The sequence below is a fragment of the Notolepis coatsorum genome (genome assembly GCF_963971535.1).
Source record: "Notolepis coatsorum genome assembly, chromosome: 1".
Lineage (NCBI taxonomy): Eukaryota > Metazoa > Chordata > Actinopteri > Aulopiformes > Paralepididae > Notolepis > Notolepis coatsorum.
Window position 1 is genome coordinate 181596846 of NC_140165.1, and position 11660 is coordinate 181608505.

An 11660-nucleotide genomic window follows, 5' to 3' on the forward strand; every position below is an offset into this window, starting at 1 on the left:
ATCTTTCATGATGTCTGCCAATTGTGTCAAACTCTTTCTCTGAACCTCGACCCCACGGGATTAATAAATTGGCTGGGTCAGGGTTCGTGGTGGAATCTGTTCGCTGGCGGAGTTGGCTAACTCCGACTCTGCGAGGTTCGTGGCATGAGATTGTGACATGGTGCACGGCATACCGAACACCCTTTCCGCCGGGATACTGTTCTTACAGTAAGCCCCTTAGGCGCCTGTCTAGTCCGCAGTGCTCCAGGCGCAGGTCGAGTTCTGCTCTTAAGACCTGTCAACCTGGATTGAGGGATCAACCTCCTTGGAGGGTTGTCTCCTCGGCGTGCCAGCTGGCCCCACGACATTGTGGGGGGGAAGCCTCCTTGGGAGCGCTTCGGAGCGGCGTGAAGAAGGACCTTCACCTATTTTAGGCCCTGTCCGATACGCTGGCGATGTGGGGGGTGGTGTCACCAGTGACCGTCTGGTGGGGTCTCGATGCCGCGGCCTCGTTGACCTCACCAGGCCCCTTTTTTCAGGGGGTCCTAGCCCCCGGGATGTGGCCTGGGGCTGGGACCTCCTCCGCGCCCCGCTGCTACGGCCTAGCCACGGGGTTGGGGCTTTTTGACCCCGACCCCGCGATGTTGGGGGCTGTGATGTTTTTTTTTTTGCTTAACGTCCGTTCCCTGGTGGCGTGCGGGATGCCCGTCCGAGTAGTCGCGGGCCCTTCTAAACCAAGGTAAGTCCCACGGTCTACTCACCCTGTGCGTTTGAGGTGCTAAACCCTCTTCGCACAGTCGGGTCCAATCTCCCTCCCATCCCTCACTAGGGGGGGCCCGGATCCTCCCTGGATTCTGATGGTTGTAGGGGACCTCAGCGGGTACATCTGACAGGCTTTCCGCTCTGCTCCACTCTTGTGTTCCAATAGAGCAGAGCGCAAAGCTATTCGAAAAATAACGAAGGTTATCCTATAACCCTAGTTATTTGAGTATAGCGAGCGCTCTGCTCTGACTCACTGAGGACCCCACGTGTCTTCCGTTTTGGCAGTGAAAGACTGGGGAAGGAGCTGGTAGTATGGCCATGGCCCCCGCTTATGTATGAGCGGATGTGGGCGTGGCCAGGCAGGTGAGGAGCGTGCATGTGGTTGAAAGTTTTCATGATAGCATATGATTAAAGGGACAGTTCCAATAGAGCAGAGCGCTCGCTGTCGCTATACTCAAATAACTAGGGTTATAGGATAACCTTCATTATATTTCACTGATAACAAAATTTTGAAAAAAGATTAAAGATCCCATGCATTGCTATTCCTTGCACTATTTGGGCAACTTTACACAATTCCTGTGAGTCTATGGAACACATCTGTAAAGTTTCTTTAAAAAAATGCATTGTTTTATATTTTTAATCAAGTACTCAAAAGCATAATTTTTCTACCTCAGGATTTCAGGCTGTTATTGGATGGGCTCCGCCCATAAGCGCTTTGAGTGACAGTCACCCACACAGTCTGCGAGTGGCAGACAGAGAGAGATAGAGAGAGATTGATGGGGATACTAATTAATTTCACCGCGGGGGGGCATAATCCCACGGAACAATGCATTGGTAACTTGTTTCAAATGACAATATATACCCCTGTGATTATTATTGCATGGATCGGAATATGGGCGTGCGCGTGGGAGCATGCGCAAAGATATTTTGACAGTGATTATGCAAGTGCTCCCGATTGCGAGAAGAACCACACCAGCCCTGCGCGCACACACATTTTACACACACTCCTGCTCGTGGTCCCTCTCGCTCTCTCTCTCTCTCTCTCTCTATCTCTCCCTCTCCCTCTCTCTCGCTCGCTCGTTCTCTGGTGTCTGTCGGCTGTTGAAGGAAGTAATTCCACCCCGCTCTGAGCGAATTGTTGATTGTGGGCGGTGACTACAGCCACAGAGCCAATGAGATAACAATCAGCTCAATCAGCATTGCTACGGCGCATTGCGAGTCAAATCAGAATGACCTAATTCACTGGGGGAGGAGATTGTATTAACTGAATTAGAGGAATCCGCCAATATGGTAATTAGAGACACAGACCCATTGATACTAACCCCTATTGCTATAAAACAATGCTAAACACTGGAAAACCCCATTTATAATGCATGGGACCTTTAAAGGGGCTATGTACTGCTATTCCTAGCACTATTTGGGCAACTTTACACAATTCCTGTTAGTCTATTGAAGACATTTGTAAGTTTTTTTTTCAAAAAAATGCATTGTTTTATATTTCTAATCAAGTACTCAAAACCATCATTTTTCAGCCTCAAGAAATCAGGCTGTTATGGCCTGGCTCCGCCCATAAGCACTTTGAGTGACAGTGCCACACAGTATGCACTGGTAGAGGGAGGGAGGGAGGGGGGGAAGAGAGAGAGAGAGAGAGAGAGAGAGAGAGAGAGAGCGAGAGAGAGAGAGAGAGAGAGAGAGAGAGAGAGAGAGAGAGAGAGAGAGAGAGAGAGAGAGAGAGAGAGAGAAAAGACAGGCCGTTATTGACAAGGCCCCCTCTCTCCCTCCCTCCCTCTCTCTTCCTTTCTCTCCCTCTCGTGATGAGTCCGCGCGGCAGAGAGAGAGAGAGAGAGAAAGAGAGAGAGAGAGAGAGGGGGGGGGTGGGAGAGAGAGAGAGAGAGAGAGAGAGAGAAAAAAAAAGACAGGCCGTTATTGACAAGGCCCCCTCTCTCCCTCTCTCTTCCTTTCTCTCCCTCTCGGCTCTCGTGATGAGAGTCCGCGGCAGCTTGTGTTTTTTTTTTTCTTCTTTCTTTCAATCTCCAGTTTGCGGGTGTGTGGCGCGCGGACGGCAGGTACCCCCCCCCCCCCCAAGTGCTCTCTATCTCTCTCTCTCTCTCTCCCCATGCAGAGTATGAGGAAATGGTTTCGCTGTGTACAGTCAGTCTAGGTAGAATGTGGGCGGGCATTAGCTACAACCACAGAGCCAATCACATCACTGTCTGCTACCCAGCGGCCGTATGACGTATATCGGCCGTTCAAATCAAAATGGCCTGATTTACTGGAGGAGGAAAGGGGCTGAGCTGAATCACAGCAATCCGCCAATATGGTATTTAGACACTAAAACACATTGATACGAACTCCTATTACTATAATACAATGCTAGAGACTGAAAAATGACATTTATAGTACATGTCACCTTTAAGTTACTGCGATATATATATATATATATACCCTGATATATATATAGAATAGTACTCTTGTCCTTCATTCATTGATATTGAATGCAGTGTTGCATGTAGTATCAAAAGCAAAAGTACACATTCTATATGACATTCCTGTATTTAGATGCTTGGGAGTGTAGCTAGTAGCATTGACCTCTGAAGTGGTTGGGTCACAGTAGGTATGCTGCCTCTGATTAGTCTACTTCCTCTCAGAGTTAACAGACGTGAACTTTGAAAGTGCATGATTTTCATCAACTTGATGCAAGTTGTCACATGCTTTGTTTGTAAATAAAATAAAACCTTTTTCTTCAAACTAACTAGTTACTACAGGGTTCAGAACTTCAGATGAATGTAGTGGAGTAAAAAGTGAGATATTTTCATTGTAATGAAGTGAAGCAAAAGATAAACACATACATCTGACTAACATGGAAATACTCAAGTAAAGTACAAATACCTCAAAACTTAAAGGAACATGCCAATATTATGGGAATTAATTTATATTATGCATTTACTGTCTTCGCCAGAGTCAGACAAGAAGATAGATAACAATTTCCTCTCTGTGTGTTCAGTAGAAAGCTATTTCTAGGCAGCTGCAGTACAGTTTCTTCCCCCTCGAATGTATATATTTTCTTTTAGGATCTCTGTCTCTTAAACAGTACTGTATATTTGTATATCTTGTATGTCATAAATGTCTGGATGAAACAGTACTGTATGCCGTGTATGTCATAAATGTCATGATATATATCTGTATATCTGTATGTCGTGTATGTCATAAATGTCATGATGAATTGAAAATGGGGGACCCTGATGTAAACAAGACGAATGTCTTTCTCTGGTCTGCATCCCCTTAACAATTGTGTGTATTGAGCCGTACTGTATTGTAACCATTCTGCAATCTGTTAATACAATTTTCAATCAATCAGCTAGGCTAGTGGTCTGTATCCGCTTGCATTAATTTGTGCTAAGCTAGGATCACTTTCTACTGGTCTGTCTGACTCTGGAGAAGATGGGAAGTGCATTTCCCATGTTAGTGTGTTCCTTTAAGTATATATTCAGAGAAAGTACTGGGTCACTCTCCACCCCTCAACATACTATATATTTTGTCGGGTAGGGTCGCAGTTGGTACCCTCCTCCTGATCCTAGTATAGTACTTCCTCAGCTGCCTCTGCTACATTACTGAGTCAAATATGCTGTACTGACGTTTGTACTGTACTGTACACACTCCCAATGTTTGAGATACTGTAATACTATTTACGCTAACAACACTGTACTTACACATTAAATCCAGAATGTTAGCACATAACCTTAGTGTTAGTAGCTGATGTCAACCTAACCTTTGCCTGGCCAATCTGAAAACACCAATATATCACTTTTCGTATACATACATTTTCAATTACTACAAGTGATGACATTAGTGATGTATATAAATAACCTTTTTTATATTTGCACACTTACCCTCTGAAGCAAAGGTGACAGCTAGCAGAGCTAGCAGCGGAGCTGGCCCTAGCCTCATGTTTTCTGTGTGTGCGTGTGTGTGTGGTGGGAGATGGATAAGAAATGAAGGGCCTTGTGCTACCAATCAATGAGTCATTCACCCTCATTTCATGTTTACTCAAAGCTTGTTTTCATTCCTGTGTCGGACAGAGAGAGAGAGAGAGAGAGAGAGAGAGAGAGAGAGAGAGAGAGAGAGAGAGAGAGAGAGGAGAGAGAGAGAGAGAGAGAGAGAGAGAGAGAGAGAGAGAGAGAGAGAGACCAATAGTCAGAGGTGGAATACTGAAATATAGAAGTAGTAAGATTACTTCAGTGACATTTTACTTTAAAGGAACATGCCAACATTATGGGAAATGCGCTTACCGTCTTCTCCAGAGTCAGACAAGAAGATATCTATTTCTTCTCTGTGCCTTCGGTAGAAATCAGTCTGCAAGCTAGCCTATAGCTTAGTACAAATTAATGGAAGCCGATACGGACCAACCAATAACCTTTTTTTTTTTTTTTTTTTTTTTTTTTAATAAAGCCTTTTTGGGCAACAGCTAGACTAGCCACTCCTTATCTGCTTCCATTAATTTGTGCTAAGCTAAGCCTACTGAACATACACAGTAAATTTCGCAGAGTAAATTTTACTCAAACTGAGTCCATTTGAGCCCAAGTGAGTACAATTTTACTCAGTTTGAGTCAAATGTACTCAGTTTGAGTAAAATGTACTCAGCGAAATTTACTGTGTACAGAGAGGAAATTAGTATCTATCTTCTTGTGTGACTCTATTGAGTGCATTGTTCTAGTTTTGTATGCATTAGGTACAATGTGTAATGGGTACACTATACGTACAATGTGTACACAATTGTCATGTATTTAACCGCTTGAGTCACAGGAATTATCCCAGTTTGGGGTATATTATTCCGTTACCCGTGTCTAACCCTACATTGTCCTCCTTTTCCTCAGTCCTCTACCTGCTCTGCATCCTGTTCTCGTGCCCCTGGACCCTGTGTATGACCTCCGCCTGCCGGACTACTGTTCTCCTTGCTTACTCACCGGACTGTCTGAGTATCTGACCCCGTCTACGACCCCTCGCCTGTCTGACTACCCCTCTACTTGCCTACTGCCTGGTCTACAAGATACACTACACCACTAAGGTACCCATGTACATGTCAAAATACTTCCCAAAGGTCAGTGAATACCATGACAACAACACCAGAGGGAGCTCCACAAATCATGGCAAACCCTGATTCGGCTCAAACAAGCGACTAAACACGTTTCGCAATTATGCCACATCAATGGGGAACGCTCTACCCACAGCTGTAAAGGAATGTGAATCACTACCCACTTTCAAAACCACTCTCAAAGAGCACCTATACGGGAGACTGCAATTCGAAACTGGCCTCTGTAAATGTCTAAACCCAACCCCCTCCAATGTACAGTCCCCCCCCCCACCCCGCCTACCCAACCCCCCCCACCCAACCACCTCCAATGTAGTTCCCCCCCCCCCCCCCCCCACCCCACCTACCCAATATTTATCATGACATCCAACAGGTCAGATTTGATAAGACAAGGGTTTAGAAGGTTTTACTCTGAATATATATTGATAATTGTCATCTAGATTGTCAGGTTACTATGTTTCATTTTTTTTTACTATACAAAAACAACTTCCAATTTATTTGGGATTATTTAGCCTCCAAAGCCCATTGAATATAAAGTGAAAAAGATAGATTTATTTTAAATTGAATGTGGTTCTGAATTGACAGCGACACAAATAATGTTATAATCATGACTCAATTGTTTCAAATTACAGGAAATAATATTTGAGTCCATATTCTCACAAAGAAAATGCACCCCCTTTGTTTTTATTTATTATTAAAAAACATGTCTTGGTAGCCTAAACCACAATAAATTGCAATCACCCTTTGCCCCCAAGCCATCTGTAAAATGATTAGGCCTACTATGTTTTTGAAGGCAGATGATAAAGGGGGAAGAGATCCGTGATAAAATACACAATACACAACTAAAAAAAACGGTGTGGCCATGTAGTCGAAATATGCCGACTCATCTTCTAGACTACCGCAGTTACCTGTAATAATGTTACCTAGAATAAAAAATAATCTTAACGGCACATGTGTGCGCATCACTGCGCAGTCCATTGTGCGTGTGATGTGCACTGTTTTAGGCTCCCTCGCATGTTCATCTCGTGTGCGTCCAGCAGAGGGCAGGGTTTTTAAACACAAATGTCAGGGATGATTAAGCATCAGCTGTGTTCAATAGTATCCAGCTGCAGGACCCAACCACAGAACCCATACGAGGCTCCTCCCACTGCCACACTTTGCGGACCCACACTCTCCGGACCCCCGCTCCCATTGGCTGATTTGGGTCATGTGACCGTCCCACCCAATGGCTGAATTGGAGTATTGCACTGCGGGATTGATTGATTGATTGAATGAAAACTTTATTAACAGATTGCAGAATGGGTACACATTTGTTACATTTGTGACATACAGTAAATATATACAAGGGGGATGCTCTCTCTCTCTCTCTCTCTCTCTCTCTCTCTCTCTCTCTCTCTCTCCCCGTTCCCCTCACTGGAGACAACAAACGGCGAAATCATGGGACTCGGCTGCAGCAGGCTTCGATTTTAGTTTTGGTTCCAACTCGGTCAATATTGCCCCGATCGAGGCGAAACTTCTACCGTGGGTACATCTCGGCGTGCCGCAACTTTCCCCTGCACCATTCCATCACCGAAAATGCTTTGGGACAGCGTGGAATAAACTCGCAGATTTTCCCACGGCTCCCACGGGCCATCATCGAAAACGAGGGGAAAAGGTCGGCTCGCGACCCTGAAAATTTCGCGTGATTTTAAAAACGCTGTATTAAGTGAGCCTATTATAGGCTCCACGCGAGCTTTCTACCGTGGGTACATCTGGGCGTCCCGCAACTTTTACCCATTCACATGTAGCCCCGAAAACGCTTAGAAAAGGAAAGTTGAAAGCGTGGAATAAACTTGCCGAAACGGTAAAGTGTCCCACGGGTGCGCCGTGATTCCGATCCGCGTGAAAATATTCACGGCCATAGAGGAGACCGTGGGACACCTTTTTGCAACCGAATGTGTCTCGAATTTGCTCCCACGCGGCGCGCAAAATCGCGCAAGGAAAAATCGGACATGGCCAAACATCGCTTTGGGGGGGGCACTCTCCCCCCCGGTCTTGTTTACATCAGGGTCCCCCATTTTCAATTCATCATAAATGTACAGTTCCCTCCCCCTTGTATATATTTACTGTATGTCACAAATGTAACAGTACTGCATTGAGGTCTTTCTCTGGTCTGCTACCCTTAACAATTGTGTGTATTGAGCTGTACTGTACCCATTCTGCAATCTGTTAATACAGTTTTCAATCAATCAATCAATCAATCAATCCGGGCCTGTGACGGTCACGTGTACCCATTCTGCAATCTGTTAATAAAGTTTTCAATCAATCAATCAATCAATCAATCAATCCCGCAGTGCAATACTCCAATTCAGCCATTGGGTGGGACGGTCACGTGACCCAAATCCGGGCCTGTGACGGTCAGTGTACCCATTCTGCAATCTGTTAATAAAGTTTTCAATCAATCAATCAATCAATCCCGCAGTGCAATACTCCAATTCAGCCATTGGGTGGGACGGTCACGTGACCCAAATCAGCCAATGGGAGCGAGGGTCCGGAGAGTGTGGGTCCGCAAAGTGTGGCGGTCCTGAGCATAGATATATATAGAACACTAGATAGCTTACCCGCGCTGTCGGCCAATGGAGAGCGACGTCGTCGTAGGGCCGCCATCTTGCTCGAGTCAGCCTTGAGTGAGGGTGAGTGATCTGCACAGACAAAAATACTCATAACTCGCTGAAATATTGACAGATTTACAAACGGGTTGGTTTGCTATAAACATCAAAGATGTAGTTATGATACTGCATACTTATAAAAATGTTTTTTTTTAAAGTTTTTTTTTTACAAACCGCTTGAATCATAGCCACGTTAATAATGCTTGTAATAAACCAAACCGTTTGTAAATCCGTCAATATTTCAGCGAGTTATGAGTATTTTTGTCTGTGCAGCTCACTCACTCTCACTCAAGGCTGACTCGAGCAAGATGGCGGCGGTTCAGTGACGCTGGTGACTCCGCCTTAAGGCCCTCCCATAGTCGAGCAGACTGTACACAGAGCAGACTCCGCGGAGGTCCGCGCGGACTCTTTGAGCTTTTGATCTCAGCGGACGTCCGCGCGTCAGAAAATAGGAGCTTCGCACTTTGCACTCTGCTGTGGGTCTGCTTTGACTCCCTTTGAGTCCGCGCGGACCTCCGCGGAGTTGCTCTGTGTACAGTCTGCTCGACTATGGGAGGGCCTTTAAGCAGTGGTGCGTTATTGAAATCATCGGGGGTTGCACGCACCACGTGCACGCGCGCTCCCGCGAATGCGCATTTAATGTCCCCTCGCTTGAGCACAGACTAAAGACAGTGCCTAATTGCCTCTACGAATGGAATGTAACACATGTCTTCACAACAAGTTAGGTGTGAATGTATCTGAGAACGTATTTAACACACCTGACGACCGGCGCTATTGATATGCAAATAGCGAGTACTTATCATGTAAGTATCATGTCATCACTCCGTGCCACCCCGTCCCATGAAGAACGCATGCCTGCCTTTAAGCTATCTAGTGTTACATAATATATCTATGGTCCTGAGAGTGTGGCAGTGGGAGGAGCCTCGTATGGGTTCTGTGGTCCTGCAGCTGGATGCATCTCGCTGTGTTGCTGAGGAGGGGAGCAAGCGATTCCTTTCCGCCTCTCACATCAGGCCTACCTGGAGACTTGGTCTTATACCATATCTATACCATACCGCTTGAAGATGCCGACAAGAGGATGAGAAGGGTTTTGGGCTATTCTGGGAGTATAGCTACAATACGGAAATAGTTTTGTTAAAGAACTAGCGCCTCGCTTATTATTAGAGCGGCAAATGTGATGAGCGAAGCTTTTCCGGAAGAGCGTCTGGTAAACAGTGTCTGGATAACCTCAATTACTGCCAGCGAACGGCAGACAATTGTGTTGTTTTGTTCCTCCGCACTGGGGAACACAATAATTCGCTGTGTAATTTCATATTATCTGTACAACCCATGCAAACAAGATTCGCAGTGGGGACACACTGTCTCACGACGGGACGCGTATCGAGTTGTTCAGGTTCTTCAGGGCTGTTATAATGTCATGAATCCAACCTTGTAAGAGACTCAGTCCCGAGAACAACCGCGTCAAAGCACCAAACGACCCGCTGTTGTTGACGGTATGTGCTGCAGTCTTTATCCTCTTAACTCCAATACTAGATTACATCAGACAAACAGGTGATGCAATTCGGTGAAAGCTGTCACTTTTAATTTCTGGCTTTAGAATAAAGAGTCCCACCTAGGGCACAAGGAGAGCATTCAGTTGACACGGAATACAGGTTGTTATAGGGTTATACGTAAAGGCCTTTGTAAACACGCGTGTATGTACTGTAGCTCCCATCGGCTCAGTGGGATAAATGCGCTATAGATTGAACAGAAACCACGCCGGTGTTATATGTTTTATTGATCGGGTGCTGCGGCAAGCACCTCTTGCCCCTGTCAGAGTCCGTCGGTAGATGCTCTTAACTCTGACCATTTTACTGTGGAGGCTCTTCTATCGACATCTTTCCATCACCATGTTCAGCTCGGAGAGACTCACGGTCCCGGAGTACGTCAGTCGGCTCCAGACACGGAGGGGCGGCTCTGCTGCGGCGGACCCCAAAGCGGTCTCGCCGGGCGTCAACGCCGACGTTCAGGTCGTGTTGGAAAGCTCGCTCCCCGCGTTGCGCTCCGCTATCAAGACATTGAAGTCGGCCAAAGATACTAGTGATTTGGACGAGACCCGCAGGGCGATCGCAGAGACCTTTCAGCTGGTGGAGGAGGCCTGGGTTTTACCCACCGTGGGCCGTCAGGTGGCCGAGGAGATCTGCAACAGAATCCGGCTCGACGGAGGCCTGGAGCTGCTGCTGCAGCTGCTTCAGACACCTGCCGTGGAGATCACCTACGAGTCAGCTAAACTACTGGAGCAGATACTGGTTTCAGATAACAGGTATGGAGGGCCCTGTCGTTTATAGAGTGGTGCTATCAAAAGACTATGCCATAGTATTCGGCCGTGCAGTCATCTTGTTTGGCAAACAACAGGTCATTGTAATTGAAGTCCACTAGCGCTGTATTAAGCTCTCTATACTATGTGAAACCGGTCTCATTTGACATGCCCTGAGTGGGAGTTAGGGTGACCAGGTCCCAATAAACCAAATGTGGGACAAAGGGTATGTTTGAGGGACAATGTGCAGCCCCCCCCCCTTTTTTTGGTGGACTGCCCCTGTCCCCTCCTTCAAGGCTCATCCGCCACTGTCCTCATTAAAATGACCACAAGCCTAATATGTTTTGCCCTTATTAATTTTTTTTATTTTCCTTTAGTCTCTAATGGGTGTTAAGTACTAAAAATAAATAAAATTACCACCAGACTTACAATCACTTATGATTATAGCTAGGTCTGGACCCCCAGTCTTATCACACACATGCACACGCACACATAATGACCACCCAGACTACGCATAATGACCACCCTCACAGCGCTTTTTCACTCTCCTGCCCTCCGGGAGGAGAATGAGGAGCCTCCGAGCTGCAGGACCAGCAGACTGAAAGACAGCTTCATACACCAGGCTGTCAGGAAGCTCAACTCTCTCCCAGCTCTCCCCTCCTCTCTTACTCTGCAACCACAGAACCTGGATTAAGAACCCCCCCCCCGACACGCACACACACACACACACACACACACACACACACACACACACACACACACACACACACACACACACACACACACACACACACAGCTCTCCCCCCTCTCTTACCTGCCCCCACAGACTCTGGACTAACCCCCCCCCCCCCCCCCCCCCCCCCCCTGACGTGTCTCTACATTTCGT

General features: G+C 46.5%; 2 protein-coding genes across 2 annotated transcripts in view; one reads left to right on the plus strand and one right to left on the minus strand.

The window, feature by feature from the left end:
- The window catches only part of vtna (vitronectin a), a gene marked incomplete at both ends in the record, with an annotated part of 44516 nt that extends 39827 nt beyond the window's left edge, over positions 1 to 4689 (minus strand). The window contains one exon of the mRNA XM_084308405.1: positions 4632 to 4689. Within this exon, the coding sequence (XP_084164531.1) occupies positions 4632 to 4689 (58 nt within the window). The remainder of the gene's footprint in view (positions 1 to 4631) is intronic.
- A 5416-nt stretch (positions 4690 to 10105) lies between these two features.
- The window catches only part of sarm1 (sterile alpha and TIR motif containing 1), a 20124-nt gene continuing 18569 nt past the window's right edge, over positions 10106 to 11660 (plus strand). The window contains exon 1 of the mRNA XM_084312662.1: positions 10106 to 10780. Coding sequence (XP_084168788.1) covers positions 10308 to 10780 — 473 coding nt within the window. The 5' untranslated portion in view covers positions 10106 to 10307. The remainder of the gene's footprint in view (positions 10781 to 11660) is intronic.